This window comes from Pecten maximus, chromosome 18 (genome assembly GCF_902652985.1).
Source record: "Pecten maximus chromosome 18, xPecMax1.1, whole genome shotgun sequence".
NCBI classification, from domain to species: Eukaryota; Metazoa; Mollusca; class Bivalvia; order Pectinida; family Pectinidae; genus Pecten; species Pecten maximus.
The window spans coordinates 25175957-25200839 of NC_047032.1; the positions used below are offsets into that span (position 1 = coordinate 25175957).

Here is a 24883-nt window from a genome sequence, read left to right on the forward strand (position 1 = left end):
AGAGACCAAGCTCCTATGGCACCTTGACTGTGACTTTCGTCTGCCATTTTGGTTACGAAAACAAGGGCATGAGACTGACACGCTGAAGATGGCAAGTCTCTGCAGAATAACGACATCGCGTATCGCTGCAGGTGAGGATGAAACATAATATAACATTTTGCGACATTCACAAATTTATATACAGCTTCTCGGCAATCTTTGAGAACTGCGAAATGCCCGGCTGATGCATGCATATTTTCTAATAATGTGGTAACATGCAGAAAGTTATATAAGTTCTCACTTTACATAAGAAGTTGGGACGTAAAATTTAGCAGACATCATCAACCAGACGTCATATCAATATGAACGAATGAACAGTCAGAGTAATTCACCAGGTACGGAAGCACCATAAAATCTGGCTATATAATTAATCTCCCTTGCAACATAACATAGCGTTACTCCAACCATGTTAGAGGTTTTACATGGCGAGATACTTTTGACAGGCGCCGTGTAGCAGTCGGCAAAATAATATCCGATAGAAAAAGAGCCGACCAGCGGCCTCTTATGTTATAGGGGTAAACATAGCGTCAGCTGATATGCCTATCTAGGCTATACTAAGTAATATATACTCGGCTATATAGGCTAGTAGTAGGGTAAACGTAAACAAAACAGGTGAGGTCAACCGGTCACATTTCCTCACGCAGCACGAAACAATGAATTGTAAGTCGGTGAAATGATTCAAAAATGTTTGACCTTCTTGTTCATTTCAAGTCGTATTTAAGAAATTGTATCGTAATTATTCAGTATCAATGTTCACTCCGTGTTCACAAATTCAGTAACAAACTATAACGAGTCAATCCAAGACAGTATTGAATAAATAAAGAGTGTATTGAATGACTTCGTGACTTTCTGATACATTATTAAACAAATACAGCATATATTTTACTTAATTTCAGTTGTACCAAGAATCTCGCAGCTGTCCGTGACATGTGTGAGAACCAACAGCACAGAAACAAAACCAGAAAAGGTACAAGACTTTTATGGGTATAACGCCACGGATGATACTATAATTAGTTGGTCAAATTTTTATCAAGGTCATCAACTATTAACATTAAGACAAGATCTGTTAGATATTGAGTTGAAGAGAATACATGTTCGTTTGCAGTTTCTCCCAATGGATTCTGGTCATATGTTCCCTTCCTCTCTATTTCAGACAAAATATGGTCCTTTAAAAGATGAAGACCGAATTTTCACAAATTTGTATGGCAGACATGACTGGGGCATCAAAGGAGCTATGGGACGGGTAATCAATTTTAATTAATTCTCAATGAAGGTTTTATCATATCACACTTTTGATATAATGTATGAGTTTGTTGTACAATAATGTAATGAAATATAATGTATGGCTATAGTTTTAGGAAACATGCACAGTAGTATTGTAATTGTTCAATTCCACCAGGCTAATATTTTGCAGTTGTCCATGTTGGAACTAGTTTAATTTGCAGGCAATAAATTTTGCTGGAAAATGTAGAAATATTACGCTAGGGATTTGTTTTTGTGCTGTATTTAATGACTTTGAATATTGTGAAGTTAAATTACCTGTGAATATTACCCACTATATACATGTATTCTTTCAGAACAGGTATGTTGATAATTTGATGAACTTGGATCAAGTTTCTTGTTCTTCCATAGTTAGTTATAGGACAGTTTATAATTTAATTATAATCTCATTATATATAATTAATTCATCATGCTATAATATATATAGTTGATCATGATGTATTAATGAGAGTAGATGAGGGTTTGCCATTCCTAAGCCGAAGGTCAAATATACTTTATGATATTAAAAAAAACTGTTGATGGAATCCATATATATATCTGAAAAATTGTTATTGTGCATTAAAAAAAACTGTTGATGGAATCCATATATATATCTGAAAAATTGTTATTGTGCCTTAGGGAGACTGGTATAAAACAAAAGAGATCATGGATAAAGGTCATGATTGGATCCTGAAGGAGATTACTACCTCTGGGTTGAGAGGCCGTGGAGGTGCAGGTTTCCCTACAGGAATGAAATGGGGTTTCATGAATCGTCCTAGTGATGGAAGGTATACATTCATTTTTGTCCATGTTGTGTGTAATGCTTCTATGAGATTTTTGAAAATTTTTAAACTAATAAAAACAGAATCACTTTTTGGAATTCAAACAGGATAACAATGTTATGATGTATAATTTGTTTTTTTGCGGCTCTGAGCATACTCTCTTGCATCATTTATGTACAGTAAGCATACACACAAATATAAGGTATTATGCACAATTACTGTAAATAAATTAGTGCTTGAGGAAAGTATGATAACGCTAATTCCACTTTCTACATATTACAGTTTCTATAGAAATTAATATATGTGTGCCACTTCATCATTCTGCTTATCTGTCAGAATGTAGTAATTTGCTACATGTTTTAAGTGCACCAAATTTGGGATTTCCGTACATTTACAATACAGTGTATATGTATATGAAATGATTGTTGATTGAGAGTGAGACTGTCATAACTTCTGTATATCATTTTGGTATTGTGTTCATTTAAGGCCGAAGTACTTGGTTGTTAATGCTGATGAGGGTGAGCCGGGAACGTGTAAGGACAGGGAGATCATGAGACACGATCCACACAAACTGGTGGAAGGGTGTTTGATAGCTGGCCGGGCAATGAGAGCACAGGCTGGTGAGTGAGCACTTTTATAAATAAACTTCTTTGGTTTTAAAATTACAATCTGAATATCAACAACTAATTTAAATTTGTTTTAAAAGATTTTTGTCATTTTGTCGGTGTATTCATTTGTTAGTGTGTACCTTTTTTCAAACTTAATCTTCTGAAATTGTGATTAAAGTCCCAATAATAGTTATAAATACACTTTGAACAAGGATGCATAATTTTTACCTCTAAAATATTGTTTTGTTTTTACTGCCCATTGAAAATTTTAGTTATTTTGGGCCCAGACTCAAATGTATTTATTAAAAGTGAATTTATATAGCTGGACATTATGTTTAACTGATAAACAAAGCATATTTTGAAAAAAAAGTGAATTTCAAAAAAAATTATATTGAGAGGGATTGAAATGACTTTTTGAAGACAGAAAAACAAGAATTGCCAATTTTTCAGAGATATCTCAATGTGTGTCAACGGCTGATTAATCTAACTGGGTTATAATGGTCATGAACAAGTAAATCCAGAATCATAACTTTTATCATTGTCTAAATCAGTAATTCTCTGTTCTAGCCTATATCTACATCAGAGGAGAGTTTTACAATGAGGCATCCAACTTGAATGTGGCTATCAAAGAGGTGAGTTGGTTTCAATATAAAGGAAATGAAGCATTGTAGTTTTTGAAGCAATTATAGATATTAACATTATATCTGAAACACAAGATCAATCCTAGTGGTGGGCCGATCATCAATTATAATCGAAAATTAATCGATTTGAAACATTTCTAGCGACATCAATCTTAAAATGTAAAAATTGATTAGTGAATTCCCGTTTTCTGGAATTAATCTCAAATGTTGTTTAGTCAATGGGATCTTGCAGACCCTCGTTTGACTTGTTGTAGTAGCACAAAAGCGTCTGACTGACCCATGCACGTTATGCAAAATGGCTGACGACTTTAAAAAAAATTGTTTGTTCAATCAACCGGGTATCCACTTGCAAAGGTTTGGTGTTTATGTTGATGTTTAAATGTAAAGATGACCTTTCAAACAAGGAATCCGGCGGTCACTGGATGCGGTGTTAATGTATGAAAACGTATTGGAATAAAATTTCAGGAGTAGACGAATGTCCATGCATCAGCACTACACGTGGTTGATAAAGATTATTCATAGGGTATTTAATTTACATAGAAACATGATATTATATATAGTTTTGTATCATCCGCAAAAGTTGAATGTGCAGTGAAGTTATTATATAGTTGTGATCCCCACGAGTTAAATACCAATCAAACACAGACTTGTATTATCTAATTTTGTGATCAAAACAATGATCTGTTTGGTTACTTTAAATAAAAGCAGCAGACTGAAGTTTTGATAAAATGTTTTCCTCCTGAATTTAAACAATAAAACAATGATATTTACTGAATGTAATTTACATATAACTTAAGACACATTTTAGACATTTATTTTAAGAGTAAATCTGATCTAAAAAAATCGATTATAATCAATAATTGATCAGACAATGTCATCCGATTAACCCAATTAATCGACCATGAAAATCTCATCCAATTCCCATCACTAAATTCAATCCCTATATAGCCTGTGGTAATTTTCAAATTATTTGTTCAAATCCAAAATCTCTTACATGACCCTTGTATTGTGTGATGTGAACTGCTACATGACCCTTGGATTGTGTGATGTGAACTGCTACATGACCCTTGGATTGTGATGTAAACTGTTACATGACCCTTGGATTGGGGTGATGTGAACTGTTACATGCCGTCCCTTGGATTGGGGTGATGTGAACTGTTACATGACCCTTGGATTGGGGTGATGTATATCGTTACATGCCGTCCCTTAGATTGGGGGGATGTGAACTGTTACATGCCGTCCCTTGGATTGGGGTGATGTGAACTGTTACATGACCCTTGGATTGGGGTGATGTGAACTGTTACATGACCCTTGGATTGGGGTGATGTGAACCGTTACATGCCGTCCCTTGGATTGGGGTGATGTGAACCGTTACATGCCGACCCTTGGATTGGGGTGATGTGAACTGTTACATGACCCTTGGATTGGGGTGATGTGAATTGTTACATGCCGTCCCTTGGATTGGGGTGATGTGAATTGTTACATGCCGTCCCTTGGATTGGGGTGATGTGAACTGTTACATGCCGTCCCTTGGATTGGGGTGATGTGAACTGTTACATGCCGTCCCTTGGATTGGGGTGATGTGAACTGTAACATGACCCTTGGATTGGGGTGATGTGAATTGTTAAATGACCCTTGGATTGGGGTGATGTGAACTGTAACATGCCGTCCCTTGGATTGGGGTGATGTGAACTGTTACATGCCGTCCCTTGGATTGGGGTGATGTGAACTGTTACATGCCGTCCCTTGGATTGGGGTGATGTGAACTGTTACATGCCGTCCCTTGGATTGGGGTGATGTGAACTGTAACATGACCCTTGGATTGGGGTGATGTGAACTGTAACATGCCGTCCCTTGGATTGGGGTGATGTGAACTGTTACATGCCGTCCCTTGGATTGGGGTGATGTGAACTGTAACATGACCCTTGGATTGGGGTGATGTGAACCATTAAATGACCCTTGATTGGGGTGATGTAAACTGTTACATGACCCTTAGATTGGGGTGATGTGAACTGTTACATGACCCTTAGATTGGGGTGATGTGAACTGTTACATGCCGTCCCTTAGATTGGGGTGATGTGAACTGTTACATGACCCTTGGATTGGGGTGATGTGAACTGTTACATGCCGTCCCTTGGATTGGGGTGATGTCAACTGTTACATGACCCTTGGATTGGGGTGATGTGAACTGTAACATGCCGTCCCTTGGATTGGGGTGATGTGAACTGTTACATGCCGTCCCTTGGATTGGGGTGATGTGAACTGTTACATGCCGTCCCTTAGATTGGGGTGATGTGAATTGTTACATGAACCTTGGATTGGGGTGATGTGAACTGTAACATGCCGTCCCTTAGATTGGGGTGATGTGAACTGTTACATGACCCTTGGATTGGGGTGATGTGAACTGTAACATGCCGTCCCTTGGATTGGGGTGATGTGAACTGTTAAATGACCCTTAGGTTTGGGTGATGTGAACTGTTACATGACCCTTGGATTGGGGTGATGTGAACTGTTACATGACCCTTAGATTTGGGTGATGTGAACTGTTACATGACCCTTGGATTGGGGTGATGTGAACTGTTACATGCCGTCCCTTAGATTGGGGTGATGTGAACTGTAACATGCCGTCCCTTGGATTGGGGTGATGTATACCGTTACATGCCGTCCCTTAGATTGAGGTGATGTGAACTGTTACATGCCGACCCTTGGCTTGGGGTGTTGTAAACCGTTACATGAACCTTGGATTGGGGTGATGTGAACTGTAACATGCCGTCCCTTAGATTGGGGTGATGTGAACTGTTACATGACCCTTGGATTGGGGTGATGTGAACTGTAACATGCCGTCCCTTGGATTGGGGTGATGTGAACTGTTAAATGACCCTTAGATTTGGGTGATGTGAACTGTTACATGACCCTTGGATTGGGGTGATGTGAACTGTTACATGCCATCCCTTGGATTGGGGTGATGTTATACTGTTACATGCCGTCCCTTAGATTGGGGTGATGTGAACTGTTACATGCCGTCCCTTGGATTGGGGTGATGTGAACTGTTACATGCCGTCCCTTAGATTGGGGTGAAGTGAACTGTTACATGACCCTTGGATTGGGGTGATGTGAACTGTTAAATGACCCTTGGATTGGGGTGATGTGAACTGTTACATGACCCTTGGATTGGGGTGATGTGAACTGTAACATGCCGTCCCTTGGATTGGGGTGATGTGAACTGTTACATGCCGTCCCTTGGATTGGGGTGATGTGAACTGTTACATGACCCTTGGATTGGGGTGATGTGAATTGTTACATGACCCTTGGATTGGGGCGATGTGAACTGTTACATGACCCTTGGATTGGGGTGATGTGAACTGTTACATGCCGTCCCTTGGATTGGGGTGATGTGAACTGTTACATGCCGTCCCTTGGATTGGGGTGATGTGAACTGTTACATGACCCTTGGATTGGGGTGATGTGAACTGTTACATGACCCTTGGATTGGGGTGATGTGAACTGTTACATGACCCTTGGATTGGGGTGATGTGAACTGTTACATGCCGTCCCTTGGATTGGGGTGATGTGAACTGTTACATGACCCTTGGATTGGGGTGATGTGAACTGTTACATGCCGTCCCTTGGATTGGGGTGATGTGAATTGTTACATGACCCTTGGATTGGGGTGATGTTATACTGTTACATGCCGTCCCTTAGATTGGGGTGATGTGAACTGTTAAATGAACCTTGGATTGGGGTGATGTGAACTGTTACATGACCCTTGGATTGGGGTGATGTGAACTGTTACATGACCCTTGGATTGGGGTGATGTGAACTGTTACATGACCCTTGGATTGGGGTGATGTGAACTGTTACATGACCCTTGGATTGGGGTGATGTGAACTGTTACATGACCCTTGGATTGGGGTGATGTGAACTGTTACATGACCCTTGGATTGGAGTGATGTGAACCGTTACATGCCGTCCCTTGGATTGGGGTGATGTGAACTGTTACATGCCGACCCTTGGATTGGGGTGATGTGAACTGTTACATGACCCTTGGATTGGGGTGATGTGAATTGTTACATGCCGTCCCTTGGATTGGGGTGATGTGAATTGTTACATGCCGTCCCTTGGATTGGGGTGATGTGAACTGTTACATGCCGTCCCTTGGATTGGGGTGATGTGAACTGTTACATGCCGTCCATTGGATTGGGGTGATGTGAACTGTAACATGACCCTTGGATTAGGGTGATGTGAATTGTTAAATGACCCTTGGATTGGGGTGATGTGAACTGTAACATGACCCTTGGATTGGGGTGATGTGAACTGTAACATGCCGTCCCTTGGATTGGGGTGATGTGAATTGTTAAATGACCCTTGGATTGGGGTGATGTGAACCGTTACATGCCGTCCCTTGGATTGGGGTGATGTGAATTGTTACATGACCCTTGGATTGGGGCGATGTGAATTGTTAAATGACCCTTGGATTGGGGTGATGTGAATTGTTAAATGACCCTTGGATTGGGGTGATGTGAACTGTTACATGACCCTTGGATTGGGGTGATGTGAACTGTAACATGACCCTTGGATTGGGGTGATGTGAACTGTTACATGCCGTCCCTTGGATTGGGGTGATGTGAACCGTTACATGCCGTCCCTTGGATTGGGGTGATGTGAACTGTAACATGCCGTCCCTTGGATTGGGGTGATTTGAACTGTTACATGCCGTCCCTTGGATTGGGGTGATGTGAACTGTAACATGACCCTTGGATTGGGGTGATGTGAACCATTAAATGACCCTTGATTGGGGTGATGTAAACTGTTACATGACCCTTAGATTGGGGTGGTGTGAACTGTTACATGACCCTTAGATTGGGGTGGTGTGAACTGTTACATGCCGTCCCTTAGATTGGGGTGATGTGAACTGTTACATGAACCTTGGATTGGGGTGATGTGAACTGTTACATGCCGTCCCTTGGATTGGGGTGATGTCAACTGTTACATGACCCTTGGATTGGGGTGATGTGAACTGTAACATGCCGTCCCTTGGATTGGGGTGATGTGAACTGTTACATGCCGTCCCTTGGATTGGGGTGATGTGAACTGTTACATGCCGTCCCTTAGATTGGGGTGATGTGAATTGTTACATGAACCTTGGATTGGGGTGATGTGAACTGTAACATGCCGTCCCTTAGATTGGGGTGATGTGAACTGTTACATGACCCTTGGATTGGGGTGATGTGAACTGTAACATGCCGTCCCTTGGATTGGGGTGATGTGAACTGTTAAATGACCCTTAGGTTTGGGTGATGTGAACTGTTACATGACCCTTGGATTGGGGTGATGTGAACTGTTACATGACCCTTAGATTTGGGTGATGTGAACTGTTACATGACCCTTGGATTGGGGTGATGTGAACTGTTACATGCCGTCCCTTAGATTGGGGTGATGTGAACTGTAACATGCCGTCCCTTGGATTGGGGTGATGTATACCGTTACATGCCGTCCCTTAGATTGAGGTGATGTGAACTGTTACATGCCGACCCTTGGCTTGGGGTGTTGTAAACCGTTACATGAACCTTGGATTGGGGTGATGTGAACTGTAACATGCCGTCCCTTAGATTGAGGTGATGTGAACTGTTACATGCCGACCCTTGGCTTGGGGTGTTGTAAACCGTTACATGAACCTTGGATTGGGGTGATGTGAACTGTAACATGCCGTCCCTTAGATTGAGGTGATGTGAACTGTTACATGCCGACCCTTGGCTTGGGGTGTTGTAAACCGTTACATGAACCTTGGATTGGGGTGATGTGAACTGTAACATGCCGTCCCTTAGATTGGGGTGATGTGAACTGTTACATGACCCTTGGATTGGGGTGATGTGAACTGTAACATGCCGTCCCTTGGATTGGGGTGATGTGAACTGTTAAATGACCCTTAGATTTGGGTGATGTGAACTGTTACATGACCCTTGGATTGGGGTGATGTGAACTGTTACATGCCATCCCTTGGATTGGGGTGATGTTATACTGTTACATGCCGTCCCTTAGATTGGGGTGATGTGAACTGTTACATGCCGTCCCTTGGATTGGGGTGATGTGAACTGTTACATGCCGTCCCTTAGATTGGGGTGAAGTGAACTGTTACATGACCCTTGGATTGGGGTGATGTGAACTGTTAAATGACCCTTGGATTGGGGTGATGTGAACTGTTACATGACCCTTGGATTGGGGTGATGTGAACTGTAACATGCCGTCCCTTGGATTGGGGTGATGTGAACTGTTACATGCCGTCCCTTGGATTGGGGTGATGTGAACTGTTACATGACCCTTGGATTGGGGTGATGTGAATTGTTACATGACCCTTGGATTGGGGCGATGTGAACTGTTACATGACCCTTGGATTGGGGTGATGTGAACTGTTACATGCCGTCCCTTGGATTGGGGTGATGTGAACTGTTACATGCCGTCCCTTGGATTGGGGTGATGTGAACTGTTACATGACCCTTGGATTGGGGTGATGTGAACTGTTACATGACCCTTGGATTGGGGTGATGTGAACTGTTACATGACCCTTGGATTGGGGTGATGTGAACTGTTACATGCCGTCCCTTGGATTGGGGTGATGTGAATTGTTACATGACCCTTGGATTGGGGTGATGTGAATTGTTACATGCCGTCCCTTGGATTGGGGTGATGTGAATTGTTACATGACCCTTGGATTGGGGTGATGTTATACTGTTACATGCCGTCCCTTAGATTGGGGTGATGTGAACTGTTAAATGAACCTTGGATTGGGGTGATGTGAACTGTTACATGACCCTTGGATTGGGGTGATGTGAACTGTAACATGCCGTCCCTTGGATTGGGGTGATGTGAACTGTTACATGCCGTCCCTTGGATTGGGGTGATGTCAACTGTTACATGACCCTTGGATTGGGGTGATGTGAACTGTTACATGACCCTTGGATTGGGGTGATGTGAACTGTTACATGACCCTGGGATTGGGGTGATGTAAACTGTTACATGACCCTTGGATTGGGGCGATGTGAACTGTTACATGACCCTTGGATTGGGGTGATGTGAACTGTTACATGCCGTCCCTTGGATTGGGGTGATGTGAACTGTAACTTGCCGTCCCTTGGATTGGGGTGATGTGAACTGTTACATGACCCTTGGATTGGGGTGATGTGAACTGTTACATGACCCTTGGATTGGGGTGATGTGAACTGTTACATGACCCTTGGATTGGGGTGATGTGAACTGTTACATGCCGTCCCTTGGATTGGGGTGATGTGAATTGTTACATGACCCTTGGATTGGGGTGATGTGAATTGTTACATGCCGTCCCTTGGATTGGGGTGATGTGAATTGTTACATGACCCTTGGATTGGGGTGATGTTATACTGTTACATGCCGTCCCTTAGATTGGGGTGATGTGAACTGTTAAATGAACCTTGGATTGGGGTGATGTGAACTGTTACATGACCCTTGGATTGGGGTGATGTGAACTGTTACATGACCCTTGGATTGGGGTGATGTGAACTGTTACATGACCCTTGGATTGGGGTGATGTGAACTGTTACATGACCCTTGGATTGGGGTGATGTGAACTGTTACATGACCCTTGGATTGGGGTGATGTGAACCGTTACATGCCGACCCTTGGATTGGGGTGATGTAAACCATTAAATGCCGTCCCTTGGATTGCGGTGATGTGAACTGTAACATGCCGTCCCTTGGATTGGGGTGATGTGAACTGTTACATGACCCTTGGATTGGGGTGATGTGAACTGTTACATGACCCTTGGATTGGGGTGATGTGAACTGTTACATGACCCTTGGATTGGGGTGATGTAAACTGTTACATGACCCTTGGATTGGGGTGATGTGAACTGTTACATGACCCTTGGATTGGGGTGATGTGAACCGTTACATGCCGTCCCTTGGATTGGGGTGATGTGAACTGTTACATGCCGACCCTTGGATTGGGGTGATGTAAACCATTAAATGCCGTCCCTTGGATTGGGGTGATGTGAACTGTAACATGCCGTCCCTTGGATTGGGGTGATGTGAACTGTTATACAATTATTATTGTTAATTACTTTCTTGTGCTGTAGGCTTACAAGGCTGGATTCATTGGTAAAAATGCCTGTGGTACTGGATATGACTTTGATGTATTTGTCCACCGTGGTGCTGGAGCCTACATCTGTGGGGAGGAAACTGTAAGTATAGGAAAACTGATGTAAGATAATATATAGAGGTTAATATAAAGAAAGTTATTACATATCAACAGATAAGATGTCATCGCAATATAAATTAATCTTGAACGGCAAGAGCAAATAGAGAACAATGTATTACATCAAGTATAGGTGTGCCTCATTTGTTCTGATTTCTTTTGCCATCTTAATATGATATCCCATTGCCCATATGTCATTTGTACCAACATCTTGAGATGTTAGCTCATTGCCAATATGTTCTTTTTTCCACCATCATAGGATGATGATCGTCCATTGCCTGTGGTTCATATGTCCTTTGTCCCTCCATCATAAGATGATCGTCCATTGCCTGTGGTTCATATGTCCTTTGTCCCTCCATCATAAGATGATCCTCCATTGCCTGTGGTTCATATGTCCGTTGTCCCTCCATCATAAGATGATCACCCATTGCCTATATGGTTCATATGTCCGTTGTCCCTCCATCATAAGATGATCACCCATTGCCTATATGGTTCATATGTCTGTTGTCCCTCCATCATAAGATGATCCACCATTGCCTGTGGTTTATATGTCCGTTGTCCCTCCATCATAAGATGATCACCCATTGCCTATATGGTTCATATGTCCGTTGTCCCTCCATCATAAGATGATCACCCATTGCCTATATGGTTCATATGTCCTTTGTCCCTCCATCATAAGATGATCGTCCATTGCCTGTGGTTCATATGTCCATTGTCCCTCCATCATAGGATGATCGTCCATTGCCTGTGGTTCATATGTCCTTTGTCCCTCCATCATAAGATGATCACCCATTGCCTATATGGTTCATATGTCCGTTGTCCCTCCATCATAAGATGATGATCGCCCTTTGCCTTTGGTCCATTATATCCTTTGTCCCTCCATCATAAGATGATCACCCATTGCCTATATGGTTCATATGTCCTTTGTCCCTCCATCATAAGATGATCACCCATTGCCTATATGGTTCATATGTCCGTTGTCCCTCCATCATAAGATGATCCACCATTGCCTGTGGTTTATATGTCCGTTGTCCCTCCATCATAAGATGATCACCCATTGCCTATATGGTTCATATGTCCGTTGTCCCTCCATCATAAGATGATCACCCATTGCCTATATGGTTCATATGTCCTTTGTCCCTCCATCATAAGATGATCGTCCATTGCCTGTGGTTCATATGTCCGTTGTCCCTCCATCATAAGATGATGATCGCCCTTTGCCTTTGGTCCATTATATCCTTTGTCCCACCATCATAAGATGATCACCTATTGCCCATGGTCTATATGCCCTTTGTCTATCACCTGTAGACAAACCTTCCGATACAACTATTTCTTGAGAATCATTTGAAAGAAGAGGTGCCAATTTGGGCCTTCCTGTGGCCAATGACTGATAAGACTAATATTTTGTAGGCAGATACAAAGACATTCCAGGGGTCAAAAGTCACAGGGTGTGGAATGCAAGTTTCATTTTTCAAGCTGACACAAGTTCAATATTTAAGCAAAAATGATATATTTGAAGTTTCTGTTAAATATGTGCCAGGTTTAGAAACACAAGTTGACTGAAATCTAAAAATATCAAAAACAGTTGGTCACAGTGACCCAATTTTATGTCTTGTCAGTTTTTGGTGGCAAATACTAAGAAAAACGACCAAGACACTTCCAAATTCCAAATTGAGCCTCCTTTCATATATCAAAATCTCTTGATCCCAAGTTGTGTATATTCCAATTCCAAGACTGACTAGACTAAATGGCTGACAGATGACCACCTTCAATTTTGACAATTGAAGTCATTGAACTTTCTCAATATAAACTCCCTTGGTCTCGTGTTGAAATCACGAATTTATGTTAAAATCACGAAGGATTCGATAGGCCATGAGAAGTGAAACTGGATTTCATGAATAGTATTTCAATTGATATTGGCTTATTATTCAGACAATTTGGTGGAAATTTGATGTTAAGCATTGAATATCACTTTGGAGTTGTAGCCTTCTGACTTGATGTTTCAGTCACTGATAGAATCTCTGGAGGGTAAGGCCGGTAAGCCCCGACTGAAGCCACCCTTTCCCGCTGATGTGGGCGTGTTTGGCTGTCCAACAACAGTAGCCAATGTGGAGACCGTCGCTGTAGCACCGGTAGGAAGATGGTGTAGAGATAACTGATGATTTAAATGTTTCATTAGCCTTTAATGAGAAAATGAGTACAATTACAGACTGAATTTGACGTACTTACTATTACTTATTTCAATGTTAGCATGTTTCATCACAGAAATATTTACTAGAAACTCATGTCTGTGTTGAAATCTCTGGAGATACCCTTCTCACAAAAATGTTTAGCATTTAAAGGAATTTCTTTAAGTTAGAGAACTAGGATCTAAATTTTGATTGGTTAAAGCAATTTGTGCTACATGTAGGTAATTATAATGATAAAAGTGAATCATGTGAGGTGAAGTGTGAAGGTTGAAAATTCTAGTGTATAAACAGGTAAAGATCACATGTACTCATTGTAAATGTGTCTTAATTCCAGATTATATGTAGGAGGTCTGGAGACTGGTTTGCATCATTTGGAAGGGAACGGAATCGTGGCACCAAGGTAAGGGGAAGTTTGTTAACAGGTGAATAGGACACAAAGCAAACAAGTGAAACGTGACAATTACTGATTTTTTTTTCAAAATGTTATTTTAGTAAAAGACATGTAATGGTGAACAATCATAATTTCAAGTTCAAATGTTTTGATTATTTTGGAACCAATGTGAAAAAGAGTAGCTTGTGTGAGAAACAGAATGCAGTACTTTTAAGTTTTGGGAAAGGTGAAGCTAACTAGAAGTGTGTCTCAGAGGTTCCTAGAGTTTGAAGTATTCAGGAAAGGTGAAGCTAACTAGAAGTAGGTCAAAGAGGCTCCTAGACTTTGAAGTATTTGGGAAAGGTGAAGCTTATATTTTATTACTAGGAAGTAGGTCTAAGAGGCTCCTAGAAAGAAAGTGTTTAATTATTGGAGTGCAGTATCATAACATAATCCTCTCAAAGGTTGACTCCCTAAACAGTGAATCAACTAATCTATATATATAATCAAGTCTGTAATACAAGTCACTGTCCGTCCACAAGACCTGTAAGGCCAGTCACTCCCCATCAAAGATATCTATAGAATCAGTCACTCCCCATCAAAGATACCTATAGAATCAGTCACCCCCTACCAAAGATACCTATAGAATCAGTCACTCCCTACCAAAGATATCTATAGAATCAGTCACTCCCTATCAAAGATACCTATAGAATCAGTCACCCCCTACCAAAGATACCTATAGAATCAGTCACTCCCCATCAAAGATACCTATAGAATCAGTCACTCCCCATCAAAGATACCTATAGAATCAGTCACTCCCCATCAAAGATACCTATAGAATTGGTCACTCCCCATCAAAGATACCTATAGAATCAGTCACTCCCCATCAAAGATACCTATAGAATCAGTCACTCCCCATCAAAGATACCTATAGAATCAGTCACTCCCCTTCAAAGATACCTATAGAATTAGTCACTCCCCATCAAAGATACCTATAGAATCAGTCACTCCCCTTCAAAGATACCTATAGAATCAGTCACTCCCCATCAAAGATACCTATAGAATCAGTCACTCCCTATCAAAGATACCTATAGAATCAGTCACTCCTCATCAAAGATACCTATAGAATCAGTCACTCCCCATCAAAGATACCTATAGAATCAGTCACTCCCCATCAAAGATACATATAGAATTCCTTATAGTTGATGCACAATCTTTTTTATGCCACCTCCATTTTCTAGGGACTTTTAGTACACCCATGGCTATCATTCTTATCCCATTATTTTCATTTCAAATCAGATATCTTGAGAACCCTTCAACAGATTATGTTCATATTTATCGAGTGTGCTTTAACTGTTATTTATTGGTACCTTGCAGCTGTTCAACATATCTGGCCATGTAAACAACCCTACCACTGTTGAGGAGGAGATGTCTGTTCCTCTCCGGGAACTCATTGAACGTCACTCGGGAGGTGTAATTGGAGGATGGGACAACCTCTTAGCTGTTATTCCTGGAGGTTCATCTACACCCCTCATACCCAAAAGGTAGCTATATATATAGTGTCATGTACACCCCTCATACCCACAAGGTAGTGTCATGTACACCCCTCATACCCACAAAGTAGTGTTAGGTACACCCCTCATACCCACAAGGTAGTGTTAGGTACACCCCTCATACCCACAAGGTAGTGTTAGGTACACCCCTCATACCCACAAAGTAGTGTTAGGTACACCCCTCATACCCACAAAGTAGTGTTAGGTACACCCCTCATACCCACAATGTAGTGTCATGTACACCCCTCATACCCACAAGGTAGTGTTAGGTACACCCCTCATACCCACAAGGTAGTGTTAGGTACACCCCTCATACCCACAAGGTTATGTCATGTACACCCCTCATACCCACAAGGTAGTGTTAGGTACACCCCTCATACCCACAAGGTAGTGTCATGTACAACCCTCATACCCACAAATTAGTGTCATGTACACCCCTCATACCCACAAGGTTATGTCATGTACAACCCCTCATACCCACAAGGTTATGTCAAGTACAACCCCTCATACCCACAAGGTAGTGTCATGTACAACCCCTCATACCCACAAATTAGTGTCATGTACACCCCTCATACCCACAAGGTTATGTCATGTAGACCCTCTCATACGCACAAGGTTATGTCATGTACAACCCCTCATACCCACAAGGTAGTGTTAGGTACACCCCTCATACCCACAAGGTTATGTCATGTACACCCCTCATACCCACAAGGTAGTGTCATGTACACCCCTCATACCCACAAGGTTATGTCATGTACAATCCCTCATACCCACAAGGTAGTGTCATGTACACCCCTCATACCCACAAGGTTATGTCATGTACAATCCCTCATACCCACAAGGTAGTGTTAGGTACACCCCTCATACCCACAAGGTAGTGTCATGTACACCCCTCATACCCACAAGTTAGTGTCATGTACACCCCTCATACCCACAAGGTAGTGTCATGTACACCCCTCATACCCACAAGGTAGTGTCATGTACACCCCTCATACCCACAAGGTAGTGTTAGGTACACCCCTCATACCCACAAGGTAGTGTTAGGTACACCCCTCATACCCACAAGGTAGTGTTAGGTACATCCCTCATACCCACAAGGTAGTGTCATGTACACCCCTCATACCCACAAGGTAGTGTTAGGTACACCCCTCATACCCACAAGTTAGTGTTAGGTACACCCCTCATACCCACAAGGTAGTGTCATGTACACCCCTCATACCCACAATGTAGTGTCATGTACACCCCTCACACCCACAAATTAGTGTCATGTACACCCCTCGTACCCACAAGGTTATGTCATGTACAACCCCTCATACCCACAAGGTAGTGTCATGTACACCCCTCATACCCACAAGGTTATGTCATGTACACCCCTCATAACCACAAGGTAGTGTCATGTACACCCCTCATACCCACAAGGTAGTGTTAGGTACACCCCTCATAACCACAAGTAGTGTTAGGTACACCCCTCATACCCACAAGGTTATGTCATGTACACCCCTCATACCCACAAGGTAGTGTTAGGTACACCCCTCATACCCACAAGTTAGTGTCATGTACACCCCTCATACCCACAAGGTAGTGTCATGTACACCCCTCATACCCACAAGGTGGTGTTAGGTACACCCCTCATACCCACAAGGTAGTGTTAGGTACACCCCTCATACCCACAAGGTAGTGTTAGGTACACCCCTCATACCCACAAGGTTATGTCATGTACACCCCTTATACCCACAAGGTTATGTCATGTACACCCCTTATACCCACAAGGTTATGTCATGTACAACCCCTCATAACCACAAGGTAGTGTTATGTACACCCCTCATACCCACAAGGTAGTGTCATGTACAACTCCTCATAACCACAAGGTTATGTCATGTACAACCCCTCACAAGGTAGTGTCATGTACACCCCTCATACCCACAAGGTAGTGTCATGTACTCATACCCACAAGGTAGTGTTAGGTACACCCCTCATACCCACAAGGTGGTGTTAGGTACACCCTCATACCCACAAGGTAGTGTTAGGTACACCCCTCATATCCACAAGGTTATGTCATGTACACCCCTCATACCCACAAGGTTATGTCATGTACACCCCTCATACCCACAAGGTAGTGTCATGTACACCCCTCATACCCACAAGGTAGTGTCATGTACACCCCTCATACCCACAAGGTAGTGTTAGGTACACCCCTCATACCCACAAGGTAGTGTCATGTACACCCCTCATACCCACAATGTAGTGTTAGGTACACCCCTAATAACCACAAGGTAGTGTCAGGTACACCCCTCATAACCACAAGGTTATGTCATGTACACCCCTCATACCCACAAGGTAGTGTCATGTACAACCCCTCATACCCACAATGTAGTGTTAGGTACACCCCTCATACCCACAAGGTAGTGTCATGTACACCCCTCATACCCACAATGTAGTGTTAGGTACACCCCTAATAACCACAAGGTAGTGTCAGGTACACCCCTCATAACCACAAGGTTATGTCATGTACACCCCTCATACCCACAAGGTAGTGTCATGTACACCCCTCATACCCACAATGTAGTGTTAGGTACACCCCTAATAACCACAAGGTAGTGTTAGGTACACCCCTCATAACCACAAGGTTATGTCATGTACAACCCCTCATACCCACAAGGTAGTGTCATGTACAACCCCTCATACCCACAAGGTAGTGTTAGGTACAACCCCTCATACCCACAAGATAGTGTGATGTACACCCCTCATACCCACAAGGTTATGTCATGTACAACCCCTCATACCCACAAGGTAGTGTCATGTACACCCCTCATACCCACAAGGTAGTGTTAGGTACACCCCTCATACCCACAAGGTAGTGTCATGTACAACCCCTCATACCCACAAGGTAGTGTCATGTACACTCCTCATACCCACAAGGTAGTGTCATGTACACCCCTCATACCCACAAGGTAGTGTTAGGTACAACCCCTCATACCCACAAGGTAGTGTCATGTACACCCCTCATACCCACAAGGTTATGTCATGTACACCCCTCATACCCACAAGGTAGTGTTAGGTACACCCCTCATACCCACAAGGTAGTGTTAGGTACACCCCTCATACCCACAAGGTAGTGTTAGGTACACCCCTCATACCCACAAGTTAGTGTCATGTACACCCCTCATACCCACAAGGTAGTGTCATGTACACCCCTCATACCCACAAGGTAGTGTTAGGTACACCCCTCATACCCACAAGGTAGTGTTAGGTACACCCCTCATACCCACAAGGTAGTGTTAGGTACACCCCTCATACCCACAAGGTAATGTTAGGTACACCCCTCATACCCACAAGGTAGTGTTAGGTACACCCCTCATACCCACAAGGTAGTGTTAGGTACACCCCTCATACCCACAAGGTTATGTCATGTACACCCCTCATACCCACAAGGTAGTGTTAGGTACACCCCTCATACCCACAAGTTAGTGTTAGGTACACCCCTCATACCCACAAGGTTATGTCATGTACACCCCTCATACCCACAAGGTAGTGTTAGGTACACCCCTCATACCCACAAGGTAGTGTTAGGTACACCCCTCATACCCACAAGGTAGTGTTAGGTACACCCCTCATACCCACAAGGTAGTGTCATGTACACCCCTCATACCCACAAGGTTATGTCATGTACACCCCTCATACCCACAAGGTAGTGTTAGGTACACCCTCATACCCACAAGGTAGTGTTAGGTACACCCCTCATACCCACAAGGTAGTGTCATGTACACCCCTCATACCCACAAGGTTATGTCATGTACACCCCTCATACCCACAAGGTAGTGTCATGTACACCCCTCATACCCACAAGGTAGTGTTAGGTACACCCCTCATACCCACAAGGTAGGGTCATGTACACCCCTCATACCCACAAGGTAGGGTCATGTACACCCCTCATACCCACAATGTAGTACTAGTGTCATGTACACCCCTCATACCCACAAGGTAGTGTTAGGTACACCCCTCATACCCACAAGGTAGTGTTAGTTATATGCCCTTTGTGTCTTTTTCCTGGCCCATTACTTTGTGTAACCAAATCAATAACTATAAAATATAATACTTGAAATTGGAACAAAATAAAGATTCAGAATAAAAATTCTGGATTTGATTTCCTGATACACATCTGGTAATGTCTGTTCTATTTTCAGTGTATGTGATGATGTGATGATGGATTTTGATGCCCTAGTACAAGCTCAGACCGGTTTAGGTACCGCAGCCATTATTGTCATGAACAAAGATGCCGATATTGTTAGGTGCATCTCACGTCTCATTGAGTTCTATAAACACGAAAGCTGTGGCCAGGTATTTATACTGTTATATATTCCAGTTGGCAGTTTCTTATTATTAAAGAAAATTTTAATTCGTAATGATTGATGTTTCCAACAAATCTTTGAATTTGTTTCTATTTCAAGGTTTAAAGTGGGGTTCATGAAACTATTCTCCGTGTTTCTTTATAGTTTACCAGACCTTGGATTAAACAAAATAATTAATAATGACTTATGAAAAACATTTTAAGATACTGTATAGAATTTATTGTAATACTCTTACTCATTTATAGAAATAGGCATTAATTAATCTTTCCATTGCAGTGTACACCTTGTCGGGAAGGAACAGGGTGGATGATGAAGATAATGACAAGATTTGGTAATATTACAAACTGACCTTTTAACAATATATTTGACAGTATTTATGTCCCGCAGGACAAGTTAAGGAGTATAGAGGAGTCACCTTGTCTGCCTGTCTGTTCACCTGCATGTTATATCATTTAACTTGTAACTTGAAAGAAATTGATGCAGATATAAAATACTGACTTGTGATAGAATTATGACCTTGTAAACAGAACACTTTGAGTTGTTTTTCGATGTAACTTGGGGGAGTATAGCATATCTAATCGTATATGTGTATGGATGGAAGGAATTTCAATCAGTTCTTTGCTTGTCGACCCACATCATCCAAAATTATGTAAACATAAAAAGATATATGCATGAATTTTACATCATTTTCCAGTTAAGAGTATTATACGAGTGAGTTTTGTTTCCTTTCCACAGAGTCTGGAAATGCCAGGCCAGAGGAAATTGACATGCTGTATGAGCTAAGTAAACAGATTGAGGGACACACGATATGTGCTCTAGGAGATGGTGCTGCCTGGCCAGTACAGGTATATATTATACACTAATTATAAATCTGCCCAAGAAATCACCTGTGTTAGGAAATTACCTGTACCACTGTTTTTTTCCTGGCCATATTGAAATATCCACCTGATGGCTATGGGTTTGGGCGATGGGGAACATGATAGGTTGCTCAATTTTTATCCTTGAATTAAGACGACTTTGAAAAGATTTTTTCAGCTTTTATGACTTTATTATGGCAAAGAAACAATATGTAACCCAAATGTGAATGGGGTCCAAATTTGAACTCAGATATATGAACAGAAAAAAACACTGGGTACTTGAATGACGACTATTTAAGACTGTCTTTTAAGGGACACCTCTATCAAAAGCCTCGCTATGTTAAATCATCAGACCCACTGTGTAAAGGGATCTGTTGAGAGTCCATTCTGTTTAGAGGTCACTTTTAGTATCCCCCGCTGTTAAATCATATATTAAGAGACCTGATAGTGTCTTAATTAACCTTTAGTAAGAGACCATTTTATGGACATGCTTGTGGTGGTCATATAGAATACAGGTTTTATTATATAACAATACCATAGGAAATTGTATTGTTTATAGGTCTTTATACTGCCAGATATACTCTTGTTATTAGTCCCCTACTGGTGAGGGGGGACTATGGGGATCTTCTCCGTCCGTATTGTACTCTTGTTATTAGTTCCCTACTGGTGAGGGGGGACTATAGGGATCTTCTCCATCCGTATTGTACTCTTGTTATTAGTCCCTACTGGTGAGGGGGGGGGGGGGACTATAGGGATCTTCTCCATCCGTTTTGTACTCTTGTTATTAGTCCCCTACTGGTGAGGGGAGACTATAGGGATCTTCTCCGTCCGTATTGTACTCTTGTTATTAGTCCCCTACTGGTGAGGGAGGACTATAGGGATCTTCTCCGTCCGTATTGTACTCTTGTTATTAGTTCCCTACTGGTGAGGGGGGACTATAGGGATCTTCTCCGTCCGTATTGTACTCTTGTCATAGTCCCCTACTGGTGAGGGGGGACTATAGGGATCTTCTCCGTCCGTATTGTACTCTTGTTATTAGTCCCCTACTGGTGAGGGGGGACTGTATGGATCTTCTCCGTCCGTATTGTACTCTTGTTATTAGTCCCTACTGGTGAGGGGGGACTATAGGGATCTTCTCTGTCCGTATTGTACTCTTGTTATTAGTCCCCTACTGGTGAGGGGGGACTATAGGGATCTTCTCCGTATATATTGTACTCTTGTTATTAGTCCCCTACTGGTGAGGGGGGACTATAGGGATCTTCTCCGTATATATTGTACTCTTGTTATTAGTCCCCTACTGGTGAGGGGGGACTATAGGGATCTTCTCCGTCCGTATTGTACTCTTGTTATTAGTCCCCTACTGGTGAGGGGGGGACTATAGGGATCTTCTCCGTCCGTATTGTACTCTTGTTATTAGTCCCTACTGGTGAGGGGGGGACTATAGGGATCTTCTCCATCCATCTTGTACAGTTTGTCAGTGCTCGAATGGTTTCATTCATTGAGGGATTTTGATCGAACTTCTTATCATGGTGAAAAACCATTATATCTTGGAGATGTTTAAATTTCATGGTTTTGTGGTCAAGGCTAAGATCACTGTGACTATTTTTAGTGATGGCTGGAAGGGGACATGTATTTCTTCAGTGCTGGGAATGCTATGAGTGATTGTATTTTATCCATCCATCTTGTACAGTTTGTCAGTGCTCTAATGGTTTCATTCATTGAGGGATTTTGATCGAACTTCTTATCATGGTGAAAAACCATTATATCTTGGAGATGTTTAAATTTCATGGTTTTGTGGTCAAGGCTAAGATCACTGTGACTATTTTTAGTGATGGCTGGAAGGGGACATGTATTTCTTCAGTGCTGGGAATGCTATGAGTGATTGTATTTTAAATATTTTGTTGTCCTTTAAGCAGACTATGTTAAGAAAATAGTGAGTCTAATTCATTCATTTAATGTATACAATGTATTCATTGAAATATAATTATAACCTTCTTTCATGATTGATCTTTCAGGGACTTATTCGACACTTTCGACCAGAACTTGAGAGAAGAATGTCGGAATTTGCAAAGAAACAACAAGCAGCCACGGCATGATTCTTTACAGTCAATACTATAATGATATAAGCGACAGCAGCATGGTGTTCTGCTGAGTTATTTGGGGATAGAGAAACATACCTCCAGTAACATTGAATGATATTTGGGAAAATGATGAAATCATGATTATTGAAGGCATTTGTCATGAACTTTGACCCACAGTATTGGACAGTGTTGTTTTTAAGTAGTTCAAGAATGGACAATTTCAATTAATGAGTGTGAATGGATTGTAAATTTTGATGAAGGATACAAGTAATGTAAATATGTACATTGTGATAATAGTGTGAGGAACTTAAATAACTGATGTACCACATGAGTGATTAAAGCACATCAAAGTTACCAGTTATTCGGGTTGGTTTTTCCCCCAGCTCAAACTACTTTTACATACTTGCCAACTTTCCCGATTTAGTTGGGAATTTCCCGATTCCAGACTCCCTGCCCCGTCTCCCGATCGTATAGATAAAACATAGTGTATTCTCCCGATTTTGGAGAATAAGTCTTGATAACCCCGTATGGAGCCCCTATTCATCTTGTTAGATTCACTTAGGCCTATGACAGGTAACGCTTGCTGGCTGGTGAAAGACATATGTGTGGGGCATTGGTCAGTTAACTGACCTGCTCACAGACCGTAACGAAATTCTGACACTTCACTGACTGCAAGGGTGACAATACCCCGATAAATAAACAATTAATTAAAACCAATTAAGCTGAGGACGCGTGGTGATGGTTTTGTAGCAGGTCAGTCATGGTTGATTAAACGCTTGTAAATGGCTTCGTATACTGCCTTTGATGTCAAGCGCATAAACGACCTCTACTTGACAGTATATCTCGTACAGAAAAAGTGAAAACAACACTGGCAATGTTATCAACGGAGTATCAAATTTGACAGATTACTTATTGAAATGTTAACTACATTTAAACATTGGCTGATCTTTAGATAATTAGCACAAGGAAATAAATTCACAATAACGACCATATAGACCGAAGGCCTGGTTGCCGGTAGGTAACGTCGTTTCAATCACCGTAGCATCAGCTACTTCGTGTCAATTAGCAGAGACTTATTTTGGCAGAAACTTTCCCAATTCACATTTTGAAAGACAGAAACATGTCCACAAATACTCACTTTCTTAAACTAAATACTGCCATGTTAAAACTTTGAATTTAAGTATCAGTCCCCACCTACAAAGTACTGAGTTGTAAGCCTTATATAGTGATTACAACTGCTGGTACAGCCCTTTTTTTTCTTTTTTTTTTTTTTTTTTTTTGTATTATTGTCTTTGTTGTAATCCAAAGGAAACATTTGAAATTTCATTCAGATATTATATTGTACTCTAGATATTTATCTTGACAGTTTAGGTATTTTCTTTTGAAGTTTACTGCTGGAGAGAAAGCTTGATAGAAAGTGATATCATTGTGATAATTTGCATTTAATTGACTGACATCTATCTTACAACATAATTTTCATAACATATCTAAGTAAATACTTTTATTTAGAGTGAACAATGAGTTAAATCATTTCCAGAAATAATTAAAAATGATGTAATTTTGCAGTTTTTTTTTTGTAACTTGTTGCTTATATAATTATCTTTCCAAACTTGAATAAAAAAAATCATTGGCCAAGCTTGAAATAAGTTTTTTTCCCCCCTTTTTTTTCAGTGAGGGAAGGAAGCTTAAGTGTTCATGCAAGGAATTTATTTTCCAATAGCAAATTATCTCCCCTTAGTTTTTGTTTGCTAAATGTGTCGCGCGTGAAATGTGTTTTCCGGTCAAAAATGTCGCTCACGCACTTTCTCCCCCATGAGAATTTTAAAAAGTTGGCAAGTATGCTTTTAGATTTCAGGGTCTCATTTATTCCTATAAAGCGCCTTCCTGCAGACACCACCAAGTTGATTCATATGGAGACAAACGCATAA

At 41.6% G+C, this 24883-nt stretch overlaps 1 protein-coding gene across 1 annotated transcript; it reads left to right on the forward strand.

Annotated features, from left to right (window-relative positions):
- LOC117317122 (NADH dehydrogenase [ubiquinone] flavoprotein 1, mitochondrial-like) lies at positions 1–23309 on the forward strand. Its single transcript, XM_033871918.1, has 14 exons — positions 1–131; positions 936–1006; positions 1193–1282; positions 1939–2087; positions 2568–2701; positions 3257–3321; positions 11438–11542; positions 13563–13688; positions 14080–14145; positions 15493–15659; positions 19853–20006; positions 20294–20348; positions 20753–20862; positions 22890–23309. The coding sequence occupies exons 1-14, from the start codon at positions 89–91 to the stop codon at positions 22968–22970; spliced, it is 1416 nt and encodes a 471-aa protein (XP_033727809.1). The 5' UTR covers positions 1–88; the 3' UTR covers positions 22971–23309.
- The last annotated feature ends 1574 nt before the right edge of the window (positions 23310–24883 follow it).